The sequence below is a fragment of the Triticum aestivum genome, chromosome 4B (assembly GCF_018294505.1).
Source record: "Triticum aestivum cultivar Chinese Spring chromosome 4B, IWGSC CS RefSeq v2.1, whole genome shotgun sequence".
NCBI lineage: Eukaryota > Viridiplantae > Streptophyta > Magnoliopsida > Poales > Poaceae > Triticum > Triticum aestivum.
The window spans coordinates 40,596,887-40,621,254 of record NC_057804.1 but is presented as its reverse complement, the minus strand read 5'-3'; the positions used below and the strand labels follow the sequence as shown (position 1 = coordinate 40,621,254).

The following is a 24,368-nucleotide window of genomic DNA, read 5'->3' as shown; positions in this document are numbered from 1 at the left end:
CACATTCTTTTTGGCCATATCACATCACATAGCATACCCTGCAAAAACAAGTTAGACGTCATCTAATTGGTGTTTGCATGTTTTACGTGGCTGCTATGAGTTTCTAGCAAGAACGTTTCTTACCTATGCAAAAGCCACAATGTGATATGCCAATTGCTATTTACCCTTCATAAGGACCCTTTTCATCGAATCTGATCCGACTAAAGTGGGAGAGACTGGCACCCGCTAGCCACCTTATGCAACAAGTGCATGTCAGTCGGTGGAACCTGTCTCACGTAAGTGTACATGTAAGGTCGGTCCGGGCCGCTTCATCCCACAATACCGTCAAAACAAGATTGGACTAGTAATGGTAACCATATTGAACAAAATCAACGCCCACAACTACTTTGTGTTCTACTCGTGCATAGAATCTACGCAATAGACCTAGCTCTGATACCACTATTGGGGAACGTAGCAGAAATTCAAAATTTTCCTACAATCACCAAGATCTATCTATGGAGAGACTAGCAACGAGAGAGAGGGGAGTGCATCTACATACCCTTGTAGATCGCTAAGCGGAAGCGTTCAAGAGAATGGGGTTGAAGGAGTCGTACTCGTCGTGATCCAAATAACCGGAGATCCTAGTGCCGAACGGACGGCACCTCCGCGTTCAACACACGTGCAGCTCGGTGACGTCTCCCATGCCTTGATCCAGCAAGGAGAGAGGGAGAGGTTGAGGAAGACTCCATCCAGCAGCAGCACAACGGCGTGGTGGTGATGGAGGAGCGTGGTAATCCAGCAGGGCTTCGCCAAGCACCACGAGAGACAAGGAGAAAGAGAGGTAGGGCTGCGCCAAGGAGAGGTGGAAACTCTTATGTTTGCAGCCCCAAATACCTCAACTATATATAGGGGAGAGGGAGGGGGCTGCGCCCCCTCTAGGGTTCCCACCCCAAGGGGTGCCATAGCCCGAAAACCCATCTAGGGTGGCGGCCAAGGGGAGGAGAGGGGGAAACTTGCCCCCAAAGCAAGGTGGGCCGCCCCCTCCCCAAACCCTAGGCGCCTTGGGCCCTTGTGGGGGGGCGCACCAGCCCACCTGGGGCTGGTCCCCTCCCACACTTGGCCCACGCAGCCCTCTGGGGCTGGTGGCCCCACTTGGTGGACCCCCGGGACCCTCCCGGTGGTCCCGATACATTACCGATAACACCCAAAACTTTTCCGGTGACCAAAACAGGACTTTTCCATATATAAATCTTTACCTCCGGACCATTCCGGGACTCCTCGTGACGTCCGGGATCTCATCCGGGACTTCGAACAACATTTGTAACCACGTATATCTATTCCCTATAACCCTAGCGTCATAGAACCTTAAGTGTGTAGACCCTACGGGTTCGGGAACCATGCAGACATGACCGAGACGTTCTCCGGTCAATAACCAACAGCGGGATCTGGATACCCATGTTGGCTCCCACATGTTCCATGATGATCTCATCGGATGAACCACGATGTCGAGGATTCAATCAACCCCGTATACAATTCCCTTTATCTAGCGGTATTGTACTTGCCCGAGATTCGATCGTCAGTATGCCGATACCTTGTTCAATCTCGTTACCGGCAAGTCTCTTTACTTGTTCCGTAACACATCATCCCGTGATCAACCCCTTGGTCACATTGTGCACATTATGATGATGTCCTATCGAGTGGGCCCAGAGATACCTCTCCGTTACACGGAGTGACAAATCGTAGTCTTGATTCGTGCCAACCCAACAAACACTTTCAAAGATACCCGTAGTGCACCTTTATAGCCACCCAGTTACGTTGTGACGTTTGGTACACCCAAAGCATTCCTACGGTATCCGGGAGTTGCACAATCTCATGGTCTAAGGAAATGATACTTGACATTAGAAAAGCTTTAGAATACGAACTACGATCTTTATGCTAGGCTTAGGATTGGGTCTTGTCCATCACATCATTCTCCTAATGATGTGATCCCGTTATCAACGACATCCAATGTCCATGGTCAGGAAACCGTAACCATCTATTGATCAACAAGCTAGTCAACTAGAGGCTTACTAGGGACATGGTGTTGTCTATGTACCCACACATGTATCTGAGTTTCCTATCAATACAATTATAGCATGGATAATAAATGATTATCATGAACAAGGAAATATAATAATAATAACTAATTTATTATTGCCTCTAGGGCATATTTCCAACAGTAAGTAAATAAAAGTGTGATGATCATCATTATTAGAGCATTGCCCCAGTGAGGAAAGGATGAAGGAGACTATGATTCCCCCACAAGTTGGGATGAGACTCCGGACTTTATGAAAAATAAAAGAGGCCAAAGAAGCCCAAATAAAAAAAAGAGGCCAAAGATGCCCACCAAAAAGAAAAAGAAAAAGAAAAGAAAAAAATGAGAGAAAAAGAGAGAAGGGGCAATGTTACTATCCTTTTACCACACTTGTGCTTCAGAGTAGCACCATGATCTTCATGAGAGTCTCATATGTTGTCACTTTCATATACTAGTGGGAATTTTTCATTATAGAACTTGGCTTGTATATTCCAATGATGGGCTTCCTCAAAGTGCCCTAGGTCTTCGTGAGCAAGCAAGTTGGATGCACACCCACTTAGTTTCTTTTGTTGAGCTTCCATATATTTATAGCTCTAGTGCATCCATTGCATGGCAATCCCTACTCACTCACATTGATATCTATTGATGGGCATCTCCATAGCCCGTTGATACGCCTAGTTGATGTGAGACTATCTTCTCCCTTTTTGCCCTCACAACCACCACCATATACCACCATAGTGCTATGTCCATGGCTTGCGCTCATGTATTGCGTAAGAGTTGAAAAAGCTGAAGCGCATTAAAAAGTATGAACCAATTGCTCGGCTCGTCATCGGGGTTGTGCGTGATGGGAGCATTTTGTGTGACGAAGATGGAGCATAGCCAGACTATATGATTTTGTAGGGTTGAGCTTTCTTTGGCTATGTTATTTTGATAAGACATAATTGCTTGGTTGGTATGCTTGAAGTATTATTATTTTTATGTCAAATGATAGACTACTGCTTTGAATCACTCGTATCTTAATATTCATGCCATGATTAGACACATGATCAAGATTATGCTAGGTAGCATTCCACATCAAAAATTATCTTTTTTATCATTTACCTACTTGAGGACGAGCAAGAATTAAGCTTGGGGATGCTGATATGTCTCCGTTGTATCTATAATTTTTTATTGTTCCATGCCAATATTCTTCAACTTTCATATACTTTTGGCAACTTTTTATACTATTTTTGGGACTAACATATTGATCCAGTGCCCAGTGTCAGTTCCTGTCTGTTGCATGTTTTATGTTTCACAGAAAACCAATATCAAACGGAATCCAAAAGGCATAAAAACGTACGGAGAATTATTTTGGAATATTTGGGATTTTCCGGAGGAAGAATCAACGCAAAATGGTGTCCGGGGTGGCCACGAGACAGGGGGGCGCGCCCTCCCCCCTAGGCGCGCCCTGGACTCTCGTAGGCCACCCGTAAGTCGGTTGATGCCCTTCTTTTTCTGCAAGAAAGCTAATTTTACGAGAAAAACCTGGGCGAAAGATTCACCCCAATCGGAGTTACGGATCTCCAGATATAAAGGAAACGGTGAAGGGGCAGAAACAGAGAACGCAGAAACAGAGAGATAGATCCAATCTCGGAGGGGCTCTCGCCCCTCCCAAGCCATGGGAGCCAAGGACCAAAGGGGAAACCCTTCTCCCATCTAAGGAGGAGGTCAAGGAAGAAGAAGAAGAAGGGGGCCTCTCTCCCCCTTGCTTCCGGTGGCGCTGGAGCACTGTCGGAGGCCATCATCATCACCGCGATCTTCACCAACACCTCCGCCATCTTCACCAACATCTCCATCACCTTCCCCCCATCTATATCCAGCGGTCCACTCTCCCGCAACCCACTGTACCCTCTACTTGAACATGGTGCTTTATGCTTCGTATTATTATCCAATAATGTGTTGCCATCCTATGATGTCTGAGTAGATTTTCATTGTCCTATCGGTGATTGATGAATTGCTATGATTGGTTTGAGTTGCATGTTTTATTATTGGTGCTGTCCTATTGTGCCCTCTATGTCGCGCAAGCGTGAGGGGTCCCCGTTGTAGGGTTTGCAATATGTTCATGATTTGCTTATGGTGGGTGGCGTGAGTGACAGAAGCACAGACCCGAGTAAGTAGGTTGTTTGCGTATGGGATAAAAGGGGACTTGATACTTTAATGCTATGGTTGGGTTTTACCTTAATGAATCTTTAGTAGTTGCGGATGCTTGCTAGAGTTCCAATCATAAGTGCATACGATCCAAGTAGAGAAATTATGTTAGCTTATGCCTCTCCCTCAAATAGAATTGCAATAACTATCGGTCTAGTAACGTAGTCAATTGCCTACGGACAATTCCACAACTCCTACCACCACTTTTCCACACTCGCTATATTTACTTTATTGCTTCTTTATCTAAATAGCCCCTAGCTTTTATTTACATGTTCTTTATTATCTTGCAAACCTATCCTATCACACCTACAAAGTACTTCTAGTTTCATACTTGTTCTAGGTAAAGCGAACGTCAAGTGTGCGTAGAGTCGTATCAGTGGACGATAGGACTTGAGAGAGTATTTGTTCTACCTTTAGCTCCTCGTTGGGTTCGACACTCTTACTTATCGAAAGAGGCTACAGCTATACCGTATACTTGCGGGCTATCAGCATACATAGATGTTCAAATCGAAAAGTATGATACTGACATATGTAGATACAATGGGTCGCGCACGTGGATAGATGAATCACCCTAGTTTACGACGACCACCTGGCCTTTCCTTACGACCGGAAAGCGACAAGTGATTAGGTGGCCGAGTTACACGAAGACCGCGGCCGTACTCCAATTCGGCTTCATGTGTCTGCGACTCCTACGTAGGTGGTGGAGTCGGGAATCCTTGTTGTGAACCTGAAGCATAATTGTAGGCGTATGGTTGTGACTCCGTGGGGATAAAAGATGGGCCAATAACGTCCCCTCCGAAGAACTCTGTAACTAATGATGTAACCGTGTCGCCATGATCATGTGATGCTCCCGGGATGCCTGTATTGATGCCATGTTGGGTGTTCTCATCGTCTCAATTAACATCAGCTATGCCCTGCACATAGAAACATTGTTAATAAACTGTTAGAGGATAATATATGTTATCATTGTAAATGCATTAAAATGTAAACATGACTACTTGATCAGATTCCTCGCATGTACTATCTGGCCATTGTACGTGGTACTGGTTTAAATCTGGTACACGAGTCTCTTCGGGCATGGAGATCCCTCGCATGGAGAGATACGACTGAGATCCCTCGCCTTGGGTGTATGCGTCATATCCTGTGTACGCATATGGGTTAGGGGAAAGAGTCTGCTCGGGCATCGAATCCAAGCCCGCGCCATGGTACTGAGATGTCTGCCCCTGACGAAGTTGCACCGAAGAAGAGCGATGCAGTGGCAGAGATGAGTCATGTCATGGCAATGTCGTTCTAGTACTCGGACCCTCCCCCCACTGCACATGGCTCGTACACGCCTCGGTCGGTCTGGACGACGACGCCGCATTCGGTCTGGCTGACCTTGCTACTGGCATGTTGTACGCTCCACTGACAACATCGTCGCCTCTACCACATCTGAACTTTGCTGCCAGGTATTGTTGAAAACGTTTGTTGAATGACGGGCGAGCTGGGCCCTGGGCCGGCATGCTTTCCATAGCCATCTGCCCTACTTCATTGCAACTTTCAAGCTGAACAATATTTGGATGTTATTTGGTTCAAATGATTATGAAATGATGGACCTAAAAAGTTACAAGTGATTACCATCTGGTCACGATAGTAAGCTGCATATTTTGCTGCCACATTGCAGTGATTTGAAAGAGTCCCAGTTTGCTCACAGGTATGCTCCACTATTTTTGTGATATGCCATGACTGACATACCCCAGGATTCAGTCTAGCGAGAACTCTTCCGCGGCAACCTTTCGCGGTGTGGATGCATATGACCTTCAACTCTTTTTTATCAGACTGCTTCGCTCTATGCTGGCGGTGAATGCCGATTGCATAGCTACCCATTGCCTGGTAAGCAGACTTCTTGTCTGGGAAAACTTGCCCAACCTCCAGGCTCCCTGCTCCTAGGCCAGAAGCAAAGTGAAATTCGTTGGTGATGCTCATATCCTGTAAAAACCCAGGTTGAAGTGCCGCCGCGACTGCCCTCTGAGGAGGAACATCTTCTTCTTTGCTTGACTCCGAAGACGCAGAAGAATGATCATCATCATCTAGCGCCTCTGGCAATCCCTACACATGTTCGCTCATGTCAACGGCCGTAGACCAATATCCTGTGTAATACACAGGCTGGCTGCCCGTCGGTTCTGATGGGCCGACGCTAGGGGCTGATGTGATGGCCAACTCGACCTCACCACCCCTGCTACTGCATCCGGCAACATCAGTGACTGAAATGAACTCCAATACACCATCGGCTGACCATACATTGAGTTATTGGGATTGCTTGCAAACCTCATGTACGACCCCCACGACCGATCACCTGTGACAGGCCGCAAACCCCAATGAGCAACTGTCCCATAATTTCCTCCGCCAACGACGAATGCCTCCATTGTCATTTTTTTCCCCTGCATCCCTGGGCCAAACACCGCTCGGATGCACCTTCTAACTGCTGCGTAACCCACGTTGACCATGTCTCTCACTACAATTGTAGTCGACTTGCACAAGGACACATCCACCCTGAAAGGACCGTCGCGTAAGACGTTCCCATAGTACACTACTAAATTTTCCATAGTACCTAACCACCATACATGTTTACATTTCAAATAATTAGTAACTGAACATTTAGTAACGATGACAACATTTACATATCATACGACTAAAATAATAACCGTATTTTCGTTACAAATATTCGGTTTGTTTCTAGAATCATTTGCGTATACTTTAAGGGGTTGTTTGGTTAAAGTGTATTTAAAGATCTATTTTTTCTCAAACTCGTCTACAAGAGTAAAAATGACTATTAGTAAAAATTAATTTTCTTACAACAGGTTATGACAAAACCGATGGTAATTACTCGCTATACAAACAACCACTAAACATAATAGTACAATAATAACATTTTAATGTCATATGAGTAAAACATTTAATTTCTTTCGGCTTTATATAATTTTTTCATATCATACGATAGCAATCATTTATTTACAAATAATAATATCTGCAGCGGCATACACATTATTCACAACAGTACATCAATATAAAAAATGTTAACAAACTTATGGTGTCATTTTATACCTTAGCTCCAATATGGATGTGCTTGCGAATGCAATTAAGAGCCCAAATAGTTCGAATAAATTTCCGTCGCCAGTACTATATGAACGGAGTCAACCTATTGTCACATGAACATCAATATTACACACGGATTTTTCTTTCTGCTATCAAAAGTATGAAAATAGCACTTGCATATATATGGTCATCACCTCAAAAGGGACAGCGAAGATGGAAACACAATTTCTTCAATCACGTCATGTCCTCCTTGTTTGCTACTAAGATGAATTATTTTATCTAATTACATACATCATCAAATACATTAGCACATAATCTTAACATATAAAATTTAGATTATTGCAACATAACAAAGTAGACCTACGGCTTCCTAACTATAGACTTATTAATAAACATACCACATGAAATAACATACCACATGCAATGATGCAATGAACAATTACAGTACAAGTTTTTTTCTTAATTACCGTATTAAGATTTCTCGCATGTCAATACTAATGGATGCACCTAACATAGATATGACATCTTCAATCTACTTTCTAAAAAGAATATTATAAATGTTGTATCTGTCATCTGAAATTATTTCTAACCTCTAAGCACTAACATCGCATAGCTAATGACGAGCTAAAAGACTAACTAATTACCATCGTGCATGCACAAAAAATTACATGTATTGCAAAGCTCATACCTTGATCTTCAACTTCGTAGTTCACTTTCGCAACGCAAATCCTACTCCTCAAGCTCTAAATGACTCCAAATGACTCCTCCAAGTGCTAAAATTATGCCTAAAACAACAGAGAATACACACTTAGGAACTAATCAAACAGAACGAAAACATCATGCATGCGAACGAAACCAACAAAAATGGATAGATCTTACCTTGATCTATCTTTCTTCAACTTCATCATCTTCAAAATCCAACTCTAAATCGACCAAAATCATGAGTAAAAGTGGCTACCAAGTTTTTCTTTCTGTCTGTGTATGCGCTTAGAGAGAGCAAAGAGGTAGAGAAGGCAACCAGAGATATGCGAGAGAGAGTGTATGCGCATGGAGCCGCGGATGTGCGTTTAAAAAGAAGAGGACCACTGTATTGTCGGCAGAACTAGCCAGAACTCACCTACCGCGGCATCGGATTCCAGCATCGCGGTGTCTCATCACACGCAGCAACAACAACGCTCTCGAGTGTGCGGCAGGAAAACACACGTTGAAAACAGCACGCCTGAGTGCTGTCGCTTCGGCTGGAGAAATAGACGGAAGCGAGAAGCACGCACTGCTTTAATCAGTGTCGTCTACGTAGCAATCAGTACTACAAAGTTTAGGCGGGAATCCGATTCCAGATCATCGAAACTTGTGGCAGAAAGCAAAACAAGGAACTGTGGAATCAGCGCCCGTGAAAATCTGCGCCGTCAGCACCGGAATCAGCGCCATCTGCATCGTTGTCGCGCGTGCAGCAACAGGGATGCCGCCTGCTGCAGTGGCGGCGTGGCCCATAGGTAGGGCCCGCGAGCATCACGGCCTGTTGGCCCGCGACCGACAGCGGCAACAGCGGCCGCCTCGCTGTGTGGCGGCATGGCCCACCTGGCCTGGCCCGTTCTGTCGCCGCTCGGCGCACTGTGCAGAACATGTTATACCCCGCGCGGCCCCCTCCTGCGGTGGCGGCAGGGCCCGCCGCCTCCTGGCGTGGCGGCAGGTGCCACGTGTCGCCTGCCGCGCCTGCCGCAACTAGTGAGGGGGTCCTTTTTGACAATGTTTTTGACATGTGGTCTTTTTTGGCAATTCTGTTGGCCAGGGGGTCCTTTTGGACAAAAAATCCTGCATGCACATCATCCGACACATCCACTTGCACAACGTCGACGATCGTCCCTTTGCAGCACCCGAGAAGGGTCGAAGGGAGGAAGAGAAAAAAAATCAGTTTGTGGCCGGGTTTGAGACTGACCGACGATCGTCCCTTTGCAGCACCCGAGAAGGAAGGAAGAGAAAAAAAGGGCGATGATACGCGCCGGTGCGCCGGCCCAAATTTGGGCCGGTTATACGCGGGTCGTATGATTCTGTCTATGTGAGCCATCGGATCGCTCCACCTCTCTTCGTCCTCCTTTCGCATGGAAACAGAAAACTGCAGCAAGCAACGCCGCACCCCGTCAAAACCTGCATGAGCAGCGGAGAGCTTGAAGCACCGCCGGGATTCACTGCGGCCGTCGCCGCTCGCCGTCGCTGCTTGCCGTCGCTCGTCGTCGCTGCTCGTCGCCGCTCGCCATCATTGCTTGCTGGTTGCAACACCAGCGCCCACTGGTTCGCTCCTCCCTATGCAGCAATGGCAGGGGCGCTGGCTCCAGCATCCGCCGCAGCACCATTGATGCATAGAGAACGTCGTCTGCATCAACGGCTCGCTGCTGCAGGTTTTTTCTCGCCGGTCTCTAGTTGAAGCTTTTCAAACATATGGTTGAAGCTTTTGTGTCAACGATTGCAGCTTTTTGCGTTTCGCTGCCGCCGGTCGAACCTTTTTATATCGCCGGTTGAAGCTTTTTTTTAGCCGGTTGAAGCTTTTTTTGTCACCGGTTGCAGCTTCCGTGGTTGCATGGTGGGCGGTCCTCGATTCCCGTCGTCTCCGGTTGAAGCTTTCGACAATGCCGGTTGTAGCATTATCGATCGTCGGTTGCAGCTTTTAATGTTGCGCAGCGGCCGACCCACTTTCTCGTCGCCGGTCGTAGCTTTTCTCGTTGCCGGTTGCAATGTCGTCGTCTCTAGTCGTAGCTTTTTTCGTCGCCGGTCGTAGCTTTTCTCGTCGCCGGTTGCAACGTCGTCGTCTCTAGTCGTAGCTTTTTTCGTCGCCGGTCGTAGCTTTTCTCGTCGCCGGTAGTTGCTTTTCTCGTCGCCGGTTGCAACATCACCGTCTCTGGTCATGGCTTTTCGTCTCCAACACCGGTGGCATCGGATGCGAGGGCGCGGGGGATTTGTTGAGGAGGTGGCGTGGGAGGCGGCGGCCTGCTCGCCGGAGGAGAAACATGTGAGGAAACAGGAAAAGGCCAAAAGGGATCGCCCCCATGCCGACGGGAAGGGGAGGCCGATGACTCCATGACGGCCTGCGGACGAGATCCGACAGGGGAGGCAAGCCGGCTTGGAGGAACAGCGCGGATCTGCCCGGAGGCGCTCAGCCAGGCGGTGGGCGAAGGCTGCAGTAGCCATGAATGAGCTGCGATGCTTTTTTTTTTGAAATAAAGAAGGAGAGAGATGAATGCGCGTGTGAGAAGACGACCGGCCGAAGCGTTCGGCCGAAGCGCCGAACGCAAGCGTTTTCCAAAAAAAAATTGGTTTTTGGCCGGGTCTGAGACTGAGTTGGTGTGTCCGTAGAGTGTCCAGACTTCACAAACCTTCCCTACGTTAGGTTCTGGTTTGTGATAAATAACTCTCTGTGCGAGGCGGCATGGGTGATTTTTTCCAAGTTTTCTTTTCTTTAGGAAGTCTTAATGTTTGGCTTGGGGTGGCAAGGCGGTGACGCTTTCTCACTGTAGGAATAACATTCTCACTGCCTTCTCCCCGCTTCATTGGTGTGCTTATCGCCGGTGAAGGGCGTGCGGAGCCGTGTCTCCGACAGGTCTTCTGAAATTCGGTCAGTTTAGGTTTTCGGTGGAACCGTCTAGATTCGACCGTCTTTCGTGGTCTTCGGAGTTTCTCCAGGCCCTTATAGTCGTTTCCTTCTTCGGGGTAGCGATTTGCTTTGTAGATCGCGGCCGCCGGCATCTCCTGGTCTGAATGGGCAACTGCTCGTATGTTGCCTCTAAAAGCTATCGAGTTTATACAAAGTTTGCTTCACCGAGGCAGAGGCCAATAGGCGGCATCGAGCTATACTCATGGCACGCCGCCGGTGGATGCACGAGGAAGAAGATTTCTGCATTTCTAAGAATTTGATTATAATTTTATCTTTTATATGGATGTGTTTGTAAGAACATGTGATACTCCCTCCATTCCTAAATACTTTTTTTTAGTGATTCAAATGGACTACTACTTACGGATGTATATAACCATATTTTAAAGTGTAGATTCACTTATTTTGTTCTAGAAAGACAAATATTTAGAAACGTGAGAGTACGTAATATATAGTCTTAGACGTTTTGGTTTATGGGCGTCCGGATCACTGCAGGTCATTTGATGACTTCTGTTGGATGACAAAACGTGTCCGAACACAGTGGTCTGGACATTTGCGGATGATTTGATGACTCTCATTGCAGTTGCCGTAAGTATATACTCCCTCCATCCCAAAACTATTATAGTGTCAAAAATGGTCTTACATTTGAGACGGAGGAATATTAGATTTGGAAAAGAAGAGTAATTATACATGTAGAAAATACGACGGATACACGTATACGCTCGTGTAGTCCCGTCCTCTACCTCGACTCCCTCTGCCAACGGGCCAACGTCCTAAAGCGTTTTCTATCCTCCCTGCTCGCTGGTGGCTGGAACCCTACCGCCACCAGGAGAGGCCATCTTTCAGCACCGTCCTCTGGTGGCGACCTCGCTCCTCGGTGCTGAGGGGGTCGCCGAATCCACGCGCGTGGATCGTTTTTACTCCTGTGTAGTTTAGATTTTTAGGCTGATCACCATCTTCGCTTCGGCGGCAACAATGACGGCGCTGAATAAAGATTCTTCGGATCCTTCCCTGACGAGGTCATTGGTCTTGTGGTTGGGGATGAATTTGGAAACCAGTCTGTTCAAGCAAGGATGGCTGGCGGCGACGGCATCCTCGTGGTGGATCTGTGTCCTCGGGCTCCGCCATTGCGACGGCGTTTGCTCCAGTGTCGGCGCGGAGCTTGGGAGGTAGTCCAGAAGCGGATGCAGATTGTGGTCTGCATCGACGACATCTGGAAGACGGAACATGTGTTGGGTTCGTGGTTCGTGGATGGCAGGTATAGTTTCCTTCTGCGACGTTTTAGTCGCGGTGGGGTGCCAGATCTGGAGTTCGATGGCGTGTCTGGGGTGTTGCCCCGGTCTGATTCGTTCAACGGTAAGGGCTTCACTTTTGGTGAGCCACCTTGGAGGTCCGCAAAGCTGCATATCAGCGATGGAGCCGCATCGAGTTCGGGTGAGGAGGTGATTCATCATTCTTTTCTTCGGTGGCTGCTGTCGTGGTGTCGGAGGCAGGTGATGGGCGTTGGTGTCAAGCTCAGAGATGTTCTGCTATTTTTTCAGTTTTGTCATGTCGGTCCTTACGTGACTTGTACTTTAATCTTTATGATATATGAATGAGACACGTATTACCATGAAGAAAGAAGAAGAGAGAGTAATTATACATGTAGAAAATATGACGGATACACGTATACGCTCGTGTACTCCCGTCCTCTACCTCGACTCCCTCTGTCCCTGTTTTCCTCTCGTCCCTGGCGGCTGGAACCCTAGCCGCCGCCAGGGGAGGCCGATCTTCCAACGCCGCTCTCCGGCGGCTCCTCTTCGCCCGCGACCTCGGTCGTCGGTGGTGAGGGGGGTCGCCGGATCCACGCATGTGGATCGTTTTTACTCTCTCGTAGTCTAGGTTTTTAGGTTGTTTATCGTCTTTGCTTTGGCGGCGACGATGACAACGCTGAATAAAGATTCTTCGGATCCTTTCCTGATGAGGCCATCGGTCCTATGGTTGGGGATGGATTTGGAAACCAGTCTGTTCAAGCAAGGATGGCGTGGCGGCGGCGACATCCTCGTGGTGGACCTGTGTCTTCGGGCTCCGCCGTTGCGACAGCGTTTGCTCCAGCGTCGGCGCGGAGCTTGGGAGGTAGTCCAGGAGCGGATGCAGATTGTGGTCTGCATCGACGACATCTGGAAGACGGAGCATGTGCTGGGCTCGTGGTTGGTGGATGGCAGATATGGTTTTCTCCTTCGGCGTTTTAGTCGTGGTGGGTTGCTAGATCTGGAGTTCGATGGCGTGTCCGGGGTGTTGCCCCGGTCTGATTCGTTCAACGGTAAGGATTTCACTTTTGGTGAGCCACCTTGGAGGTCCGTAAAGCTGCATATCAGCGATGGAGCCGCGTCGAGCTCGGGTAAGGAGGTGATTCGTCATTCTTTTCTTCGGTGGCTGCTGTGGTGGTGCCGGAGATAGGTGGCGGACGTTGATGTCAAGCTCAGAGATGTTCTGTTATCTTTTCAGTTTTGTTATGTCGGTCTTTACGTGACTTTGTTCTTTATGATATGAATGAGACACGTATTACCATGAAAAAAAAAATACCTCGACTCCCTCTGCCAACGGGCCAACGTCCTACTACGATCTCTCACCCGTCCGATTCGACCCGCACCCCCACCTTTTCCTCCTCCCCCACGACGACCGCCGGGGCCGCCTCTTGTCGCGTCGAGGTGGAGGGCCCCGCCCGATCGCGCCGGCCATGGTGCACAGCGCGTATGACGCCGTCGAGCTGGTCTCCGGCGTGCCCGGCCGCATCGAGGCCGTCGCCTCCCACGCCGGGAAGCTCCTCGTCGCGGCCTCCGACTGCTCGCTCCGCATCTACTCCCCGCCGGCCCCCGCCGACGGCGAGATCCGGAGGGACGGGCCCTACGCGCTCGAGCGCCAGGAGCAGCGCCTGTGGCGCCGCGCGCCCTCCGCCATGGAGGCCAGCGCCAGCCGCGGCCTCCTGCTCTCGCTCTCCGAGTGGGTCGCCCTCCACCGCCTCCCGGGGCTCGAGACCGTCGCCGTCGTCTCCAAGACCAAGGGCGCCAACGTCTTCGCTTGGGACGACCGCCGGGGCCTGCTCGCCGCCGGCCGCCAGAAGCGCCTGACCGTCTTCCGCCTCGACAGTGAGAATTCAATCGTCTGCTTTTGATATGTCCGAGCATTTTCTCTCCGTTGCCATGGTTCGATCATTTGATCGATTGGGGTCTCGCTGGAGCTGGAAATAACCCGTTGTTAATTGTTAGTCTTGGTTCGGAGAATCGCAACTTTGGGGTCGATTGCGAATTGGTGTTCATAGTTGGTAACTGTTAAATCATTGGTACTGGAATTTAGACCACAAGCTCAGGTCCCAAAATTTGGACCCTTGACTGGACATATCAGTAAAGAATATTAGCTTTTGCAAACCTAGAGGATAAGAACTACCACCCAAATACTGAATATTTCTGCGAAGTAGCAAAGCAATGTAAACATCATGAGAATTTAGTAAAGTAAAGGTTTTGCTAGAAGTGACTATTGCCGAGTCACCATGAAGAACCATCTATTCTAAACACGAAATTTGTGCAAGTATATAAGGGATGAGAAGATCTCGATTGGATGTCTATCAATGTCGATTGAGAAATAGCTATTTCTAAGCCAACTGAGCTATCGACATTTCCAGGAATTTCCATGGTAGGAAATGCACATCTTTTATGGTCTTTAGTTTAGAGCGGGAAGCCTTCAGTGAAGAGCTTAAAACCTTTGACTGATCCGTTGATATATTACTCATGGGAATTTCCATTGTAGGAAACACACATCTTTTATCTTCTCTAGTTTTCCATGATAAATACATTGTAATATCTGAATTAGGGAAGCTCTAATAAATTGTTTTTACCAGATTAGTTAGTATGCTATGAGGTGTTATCTCCTTAACCTGAAGGACTGTACTCCTTTCGAATTTTATGTTATAAGCTGTAGACAACAAAATGTGTGTTCCATCAATTCTTTTTCTATTTTTAAATGTTTGTTATTTTTCATTGGCAAGGGGAAATTTGCAAATGTGACCATGTTTGGAATTCAGAAAAGCTTATGAAGTACCAGTACCTTTGTTTGTTGAAATTGGCAAAAAGAAAAATTACGTGTAAATAAGCTTCATAGTGTTATAAGAGCAGTGTAGAGAAGACTAACTGTATTTAGCCGCATCTAGTACCTCATGTAAGAATTGAGGCCTGATGTGCCTTCAAATGTTAATTTTGTATGGTGCGTGTTTGAGATTTGTGTAAGCTTCTACGGTAAAATAAAGGAATCTGGAAAGATGGCAACTGTTTAAAATGTTCAAATGATCTTGTTGTGAACAGGCAAAGAAACTTAATTTCTGTTTGTCAGGTGGGCGAGAATTTGTCGAGGTGAAGGAATTTAGTGTCCCTGATATTGTGAAATCAATGGCCTGGTGTGGTGACAACATATGCCTTGGGATCAGGAGGGACTATATGATCATAAATAGTGTGACTGGGGCATTAACTGAAGTGTTTTCTTCTGGGAGGATTGCTCCTCCTTTAGTTGTGCCCCTTCCTACCGGGGAGCTCCTCCTTGGAAAGGTATAGTACTTCTTTTCGCGATCTTACTAGTTTCTAGTTGATTTTCCATCTCATGATATTGTTTGGCAGATCGACGATAGCATTTTGTGGTGTTGTTTGGTTCCAAATGACTAGATAACAATGTTACATGCTTTACAAGAAGAATGTGGCAGCTTTTCTAAACACCGGAATTTATTCCTGTTGTCTTCGCGTTGATTTCTAAGCAATAGCTAAGCTGAATGCCTTCTTTCAGTAGAATTGCATCACAATTTGAGGATAACGGAATCTTGTCTTGTGAAATATTGAAGATGTTGTACCACAATTGATGTGAAAACCTTTAGCTTAGATGCATTATAATAACACTTGTATCAGTTAGAATACTTTCAAACTTTGTCATTTAGCTATCAGAAGGGATCGGCTTGATTCAGATTCCCAAGCGCGCTGATGTGCCATGAAAGTTTTCTGTAGTACGAGTTCGAGGTCAGCGAGATCCAAACACGTATGAAGTGTCTCATTTATCGTTTTTGCTTGTTCACTTTTTCCAGGACAACATTGGTGTATTTGTTGATCAAAACGGGAAACTTATTCAAGACGGTCGGATAATTTGGTCGGACACTCCTGCCTCTGTTGTTATACATAAGCCATATGCTGTGGCACGTCTGCCACGACATGTTGAGGTAAGTTGTTTTGTTTTGTGTATTGGGTTGTAAAGAGAATATCAAAGTCGTAAGTTTCATTAGCGCACCTAACCTACTGAGTATTGTTTCAGATACGGTCTCTTAGAGCTCCCAGCGCATTGGTTCAGACAGTTGTCCTCCGTGATGTTCAAAAGCTTGTTCAAACTGACAACTATATACTTGCTTCGCTGTCCAACTCAGTCTATGGTTTGCTGCCTGTTCCTATTGGTGCCCAGGTATGGTGCGTTTACTTTGTGAATGTTGATCAGCGCACCGATGTCAATATTTACATATTTTTCGTTTTAGCTATCACTAGTCATGGCACTGCTGTTTCATGCTAGGTTCCGCCTCCAGTATAGGTTGAATATGGTCTGAGAAACCTTGATAATTTAATGGTCTGCATAATTGTAAATACGCAGCAGAAAAAAGCAAAATTAGATAATTTGACCTAATATTCTCTCTTTAGAAAAATGATCAACTGAATTGTGTATTGTGCTGTAGGCAAGGATCGTCATCAGTTCCATTGCAAATTCTTCCCAATAGTTAATGCCTTTTGCTTTTTTTACTGTAGTGTTAATTTGATGAAACTCGCAAGTTAACAAGAAATGATCTGTCTTGATAACTTTGGAAGTTCTTTGTAAGAATTTATTCTTAGTTCCTTGTATGTATATCTTTTGGTATACAGATAGTGCAATTGACCGCCTCTGGAGAATTTGAGGACGCGCTGGCATTGTGTAAGTTACTTCCACCTGAGGATTCAAACCTACGAGCTGCAAAAGAAAGCTCAATACACATGAGGTATGTTCAGATTGCCTGATCAGATGGCCACGATAGTATTCATTTTGCTCTGTCCATAGTCAGTTGATAGTATGCTTATGTCATTGCATGACATGATTGGGTAGATGCTGTTCCACTTTAGTCAAGCTATTTCAAGCACTTGAGCACAACTCTCTGCTTTTGTGTTGAATCTGTCATCAGGAAATCAAATTCAAGGAAAAGAAAACCATTATATGCCACCAGAACTCCGGGTTATTTCCACGCCCTCTTCTTTTTCAGATTCCGTTCTCATTATGCCATCGCCATCATAGCTAGCACACATTGAGCTTGCCCATCAACATGCCCTCCTTTTTTCTCAAATTCCCAGAATGCCCTCATGGGCCTGTTTTTATATCCCTGCTCTCCCCCCCTGCCCTCTCTTTTTCTCCACTTCCTATGCCCTTCTCTCCATCATACTATTCAGTTCAGATTTGAATTTTGTACTACTCACATCATGATTCGTCTTTTTTTTATGAAGTCATTATTTGGATCTGAAATTTTTGTCGTGTGGTAGATGTGTATTATCTCTAAGCCATATACATTCGTTCAGAAATTTTCATGACCTTTGGACATGTTTTTTGATGACTTAATGCACTAGTACACATCAAGGGTGCTAGTGCATTCTACATGCTCCCAAGTAATGGGGGCATATTGGTGGCTGTTAGTGGTGCCGAGAGTTACTCAGTGGCAGATACAGTTGTTTCACATACAGTTGTTCCCATACAATTCATATACTATCCTAACTATGTTATTATCACTAAGACTTGTATGTGGCAATTCATATACAGTCTGCAAACAACATATAAATTCTGGATGGAAAAGGTTGTTGGCATTTGTTAATTTTTCATTTCAATAAATGTTATGCCAATACTTGATGTACTCATGTACACCAGGATTAGTAAACTTGCTTATTATTTTGCTTTTGATGACTAGTAAGCTGCACTTGGCAATGCACAACATGCTGAACATTTGGACTTTCACTTGCGTTGAAACAGGTTGTAGTTAAAATTTAGTTTACAGCAAATGTAAGGTTTCTTACCTCAAAAGCAGGATCTGAAAGCTTTCTAGAAAAATAAACTCAAATTTTATCACTGATGGGTGATGGTTAATGGCTATGGATGACACACGTACCCCCTTTTGAAGGCTGTAATCAATCAAATATATGAAGGTAGATTTGTATTAGGTGCTGTTTTAGTCTACAATTAAAATAGATGAACAGCTTCGTTTCATTTCTTCCAAGTAATTTTCATGTTTTCTTATAATAACACAATTTGGCCCCTTGCGTATAACTAACCAACATCTTTCCTTTTTATTTCATGAATCAGATATGGGCACTTCTTATTTGATAATGGGAGCTATGAGGAAGCAACAGAACAGTTTTCGGATGCACATGTGGATATTACTTATGTGTTATCTCTATACCCATACCTTGTTCTGCCTCAAACACACATTATAGGTGAACATGACAAGCTTCAAGACCTGCAAGAATTAGCAAGAGAATCTTCTGATGCGACAGATGAAATGGAAGCATACTCTTTGCAACTTCATGATTCTGATGATAAATCTCCATTGGAGAACAAGAAAATGAGTCATAATGCTCTAATAGCCCTTGTGAAGTACTTGCAGAAGAAAAGAAATGGTATAATTGATAGAGCGACATCTGAAGTAACTGAGGAGGTCGTCTCTGGAGCTGTGCACCATAGCTTAAACTTATCTGAGCCATATAAGGCAAAGAAGCCAAATAAGGTAACTACTGTTTCAAATGTCTGGCTTTCTTGTTGAGAATATTGTAATTAGTTGTGATGTGGAATTATTGCGTGAAGCAGGAACTAGTATAGCGTAAGTAAACCAGGCACTAATTTGACCGAAATATTGCAAAGTCAAACTAATAGGTGCAATCTGGTGTTACTCCGAGTCTTTGAAAAGGCTGCGTATCATACCTGTTACTATGAATCCTAGTTTGATTTGAGGATATCCACTTGCTTTTCTTGACACTGCCGCTTCCTTTCCTAGAGATTAAACATTCTAGGATCCCTGGACAGTGAAATGATTTTTTTTTGGTAAGATAGGCTGAGAGCTTCATTCATTTTGCATCTGGAGGTTGATTTATCGACTTTTGTGTATCTCCAAGGTCAGTAGAAAAAATCCGGAAGAAAGAAGACACATGTTTATGCTTTTGTTTTTCCTGGAATTTGTTAAACGAAACCCAAATATGTAGACTAAAGTGTCTGAGATTTCATTAGAATTCGAACTTCCTGTCTATGTTCATGATACTCTCATCCCTGTAAACATGAGGTAAATGCAACTCCCTGGAGTGAGAGGAACCTTCTGGCATAAAAAATAAAAAATAAATTGGTTTTAATTTCTCGTCAGGATACCGTCCTATCCAAAGTTCTTGCCCCTTATGTTTGCAAGTGTGCATGGTGTCTATTGTACATAATGTAAAATTGAGAATTTGTTCGTTAATATCTATAAAGAAAAGGTGATTCATTGTGATTCTACACCTTTTTATTGTCAGAAACGACCCCAAACACATAGAAGCTCTGTTGCAAGAGAAATGGCGAATGTACTGGACACATCTCTTCTTCAAGCTCTTATTCTTACAAGACAGTCACCAGGAGCTATAGAGTTATTGAAAGGACTCAATTATTGTGATTTGAAGATATGTGAGGAGTTTCTGAAGGAAAAGAGCGATTATATGGTATTACTTGAGCTCTACAGAAGCAATGACATGCACCGTGAAGCTCTCCAGTTACTCAATCGGTTGGTTGAAGAATCAAAGTCTGCGATGGCAAATGCTGATTTTAGTAAAAAGTTTAACCCACAAATGATCATTGAGTATCTCAGGGTATTGTTTTTTCTCCTCTGTCATCATATGACAGATACTGTTATTCACTTTGTCACCTGTACATTTACACAAAACAATGAAAACCAACCAGTTGCTGTTGGTTTCATGGTGTTCTATTTGTCCTAAAATCAACTCTGTAAAAGTTTGACAAGAACATGTCTTAATGTACACTTATTTAATAAATGTGGAAGCATCATCAGAATATTAAATTCCAAGGTGTGTTTCATGGTTTTCAGGATTGCATTTCTGTGCATATATATCTGTGTATTTAAATATTATTGCATCATGACTTCTGGATTATCAGTCCTAGTGTATATATGCTTGGTCATTTGACGTGGCGGTGGGATCATATTGAATGTGTTTATTGCTGATATTAGTTGGCTTCCTGGAATCGTTCGTTGACATTAGAGAAACTTGTTGCAGCCATAATACTTTCAGCTGTATTGTTTGGTGTGTGTTTCAGGTTATTATTTGGACTTTGTCCTTCATATTATGGACTTAGTCCCCTTGTCACATTCTTCTGGTTTTCTACAGCTGATCTGAGATGCTGTGCTCTTTTGTGCAGCCCCTTTGTAGATCTGACCCAATGCTGGTTTTGGAGTCTTCTTTGTATGTTCTTGAACGCAACCCGTCAGACACTATTGAGCTCTTTTTGTCTGAAAATGTTCCAGCAGATTTGGTAAATTCATATCTGAAACAGCATGCTCCAAATTTGCAGTCAACTTACTTAGAGCTAATGCTTTCAATGAGTGAAACCGGGATCAACCCTAATCTACAAAATGAGCTGGTACGTCTCTTTGTCTTGTCACATTATTAGTATGTGAAAATTTGTTCTATGTTGTTTAGACGATCTTAGTTCCATAAGCTGTTCTTACGAAGTTCGCGATAAGTGGATTTCTTCTACTGATAATCAAACTTTCTGTCCTGAAGGTGCAACTTTACCTTTCTGAAGTTCTTGACTGGTACAAGATTCTGAAGGATGAAGGAAATTGGACTGATAAAACATATTCCCCAACGCGGAACAAGTTGATATCTACATTAGAGAGTAATTCAGGTTACAATACGGACACACTTCTTAAACGCCTTCCACAGGATGCTCTTTTTGAAGAGCGTGCTATCATGTACGGGAAAATGAATCAACACCTCCGTGCATTATCTCTCTTTGTTCATAAGGTACTCACTGCTCTTTGACGTGCTTCTGGTATCCGCTGATATAATTTTTTAATGGATAGGGGTGACTTTGAACTTTCAAAATAACTTGTGCACTACGTTGCAGCTCCATATGCCAGAGCGTGCCGTTGGATACTGTGACCGTGTTTATGAGGAAGGAGCGCAGCAGCCTTCCAAGTCCAATATTTATTTTAATCTTCTGCAAATTTATCTAAACCCGAAAAAAGCTGAAAAAGAGATCGAGCAGAAAATTATTCCAATGGCATCACAGTACCCTGGAATTCAGAGGGTTAACTCTACTAATAAGCTCAGAGGAGGGCGTATGGGTAGAAAGGTTGTTGAGATTGAAGGGGCTGAAGACACACGCTTTAGCCCTAGTGGACCAGATAGTGGCCGAAGTGATGGTGATGGAGATGATGTTAGCGACGGAGGCCCTATAATGTTGAACGAAGCACTTGAATTGTTAAGCCAACGGTGGGACAGAATAAATGGTGCTCAGGCTCTTCGGTTGTTACCAAGAGACACAAAACTGCAGGTGAATATTTATATGTTTGAAAGGTATCATAGTTCATCTGTCCTAGGTTTACAGAAGTCCACACCGACCATTCTATTGCGGCATTGTGTTTAAAAAGCAACATAAAAGTTTGAACATTCATGTTAATGTAGCGTTCTCCTTTTGTTTGCATACACGACATATCTCTATTAGCTGGTCCGACTTATTGCTGTTTAGGCTGTTACAAGATACAAAAATGTGCCCCCTTAAAAGACCACAGTTATGTAGCTTCTGAGATTGTTTTTTTCCAAAATTCGTTGCTTCAGTTGTTTAGCTTCATCTTTGAGTATATCCAGTTGCTAAAGCTTCTGAAAAGCCTGATAAATCTGGTGTGAATGCTTTCAGGATCTGGTGTCATTTCTCGAACCACTATTGCGGAACTCTAGTGAACATCGGCGCAATTATATGGTTATCAAAAACTTGATTCTCCGGGCAAACTTGCAGGTTAGCTTGATGTCATGTTCTCTTGTAGCTGTGTTCATGGGGTTGTCCTTGGAGAATGCCAGTATGTTTCTTATTATAACTAGCAGTGTTTCTCTTCACTGAGAAAGAGTAAGGGGGCTCTCTAATGTACTCCCTCCGTCCCATAATATAAGAGCTTTTTTGACACTATACTAGTGTAAAAACCGCTCTTATATTATGGGAGGGAGGGAGTATTTTTGTGTATACAAAAACTGTTACATATGTACGTCGAACACGGGTAAACCACTAGGTGACTGTCGAGCAAAGAAGAATGATATGACGGCTACAATCTAAGAAGCCAGTCCTGACACCTAAAGGGGCCGACGATGGATAGGCTTCACTCGGTGATGAATAATTCGATTTCCCTTTAAAAGGCACCTTCTACGAAAGACGGGGGGTCTTGATTTTGGAAAACGAAACCCTTTTGTCTCTTTCTAAATGTGCCACATTACCGCTATGGGTTTCTCCAGGAAACAGGGCTCTCTAAAGCCACCTTTAGCATGCTGCAGCATCAAAGGGAAAGTGCTTAAGGGATCCCAGCATTGCTTAGCAAACGTTGAAAAGATGAAAAATGATCTTCCAGTATTCCTTGGGAACACAGAACCTTTGGACCCAAATCAAAATGCATTCCATGAAAATAAGGCAGGCAAAAACTTTGAACTTAAGAGTAGTCTTACTCTTCCATAACCAGTGGAATTGCGGCTGAACCACACTTGGGCAAACAAGAACTTGATAGTATTTAACTAGTGGTCTTGGGCCTTAGCATCTCCTGGTCTTAAACAATTTAATGATGTATGTAATCATCTTGCATACTGTCATAGTGCTGAACTGCTGATAAATATGCTGCCTCATCATGCATGCCATAGTCATATTACGTGCCTAGCCAATAGTGAGGCTGTGAGTTTTTTTCTATCAAATAGATTTGCTGTATAGTGGAATTTATGAACTTCTGTTCTATTTTTTAAATCTGTATATCAGATAAAGGAGGACCTGTACAAACGACGCCAAGCTGTTGTGAAGATTGATGGAGATAGCATGTGTTCTCTTTGTCATAAGCGCATTGCAAACAGTGCTTTCGCAATCTATCCAAATGGACAGACATTGGTGCATTTTGTGTGCTTTAGAGAATCACAACAGATCAAGGCTGTTAGAGGCGCAAACTCTGCGAAACGTAGATGATGTGACCCCGTACTCCAGGTATATATTTGAACTCCATATTCATATATTGCTGTTCAGCCTTAGGTATTATGGCGGACTAGGTACAGCCGTTTGTTCAGCCTATTACGGCGGACTAGAATAAATCAAGAGCGTGCGCTAACTAGATTCCACTTTTCATATATGTATTTTGACAAGCCAGATGTCAATCCCCAAGAATTTTAAGTTTGAGCATCGGGGGGAGAATTGGCCAATAACTGCATTTTTTCTGGATCATGCTTGGAAAAAGTTGTGTTGAAGCCCTGATCCAACCCGAGCCATCAACCCATGGCTTGGCTTTGCCTGTAAGCATTGCTTCCTGGGTGAATCTCTTGCCCCCGCTTTGTCGCATCAAGTTTTCGTCGATGCCGTCTTGTGGAAATCCTTTTTGTTGATCTTTACCGGATCCGAGCGGATTGCTTCGGAAAGTCTTTAGCGGGCTCTCTTCAGAGCCTTGTATTTAGTGCATGTGCGTGCACGCTCGCTTGTTTGTTTCAGAGTCCAGAAAGCTTACAGAGTTGAGTGGGTGTGTGAACGTATAGTGTCCCTGTCTGTTCAAGCCTGTTGTAAATGTGGAGGCGGCGATGTCTTGTTGTTTGTTGTACCAATCATAAGAGTAAATATTGAGATTCGTATTTTTCCCAAATATCGAGCAGACTTTGTAGATCTACCACATCGCTTTGTGTCTGCATTTGCGAGAAAGGGTACGTCGTCAAGCAGCAGCCCCTCCTGCGGCATCTACTCCAGCACGGGTGCAGGTATGGATATGCACATGTGTTCATGTGCCCTATCTCTCCGTCCCGTCCCGTCCACAAGATGGACATCTCCAGTGTCTTCTAACAGTATAACTGCAAGACATGACCTCGACGACGGCAATGAGTGCGTCATGACGGCGATATCGACCGCGTCATCTATGATGACACTACTACATCAACACAACGTCACTTTAGTCACGACCCCTTTCACGGCCACACGGTCCTCGTAAAATTGATGTGTGCTCGATGGGTTTCCTCCGGTCCTGACAAAACTAGTGACTCATTGTTGACGACATCCGCAAGGTGCATTGTCCACGACTACAGCTCCGTCATCTACAATATAGCGCATTTTTTTACGCCTCCGGCTCTGTGCGGCTTC

The 24,368-nt window shown here is 44.8% G+C and overlaps 1 protein-coding gene across 2 annotated transcripts; it reads left to right on the top strand.

The window, feature by feature from the left end:
* The first annotated feature begins 13,576 nt into the window (after positions 1–13,576).
* On the top strand, positions 13,577–23,880 carry LOC123090874 (vacuolar sorting protein 39). 2 transcript variants are annotated; one of them, XM_044512228.1, is made up of 13 exons: positions 13,577–14,086; positions 15,324–15,535; positions 16,060–16,191; positions 16,284–16,427; positions 16,877–16,989; positions 18,333–18,753; positions 19,526–19,855; positions 20,421–20,642; positions 20,786–21,028; positions 21,132–21,560; positions 21,924–22,022; positions 23,019–23,237; positions 23,398–23,880. In XM_044512228.1, exons 1-12 carry the CDS (start codon positions 13,678–13,680, stop codon positions 23,217–23,219), a joined length of 2,955 nt encoding a protein of 984 aa, XP_044368163.1. In that variant the 5' UTR covers positions 13,577–13,677; the 3' UTR covers positions 23,220–23,237; positions 23,398–23,880. The 2 variants fall into 2 exon arrangements, with proteins under 2 accessions (XP_044368163.1, XP_044368164.1); XM_044512229.1 differs by having other exon boundaries at positions 23,393–23,880.
* Positions 23,881–24,368: the final 488 nt, after the last annotated feature.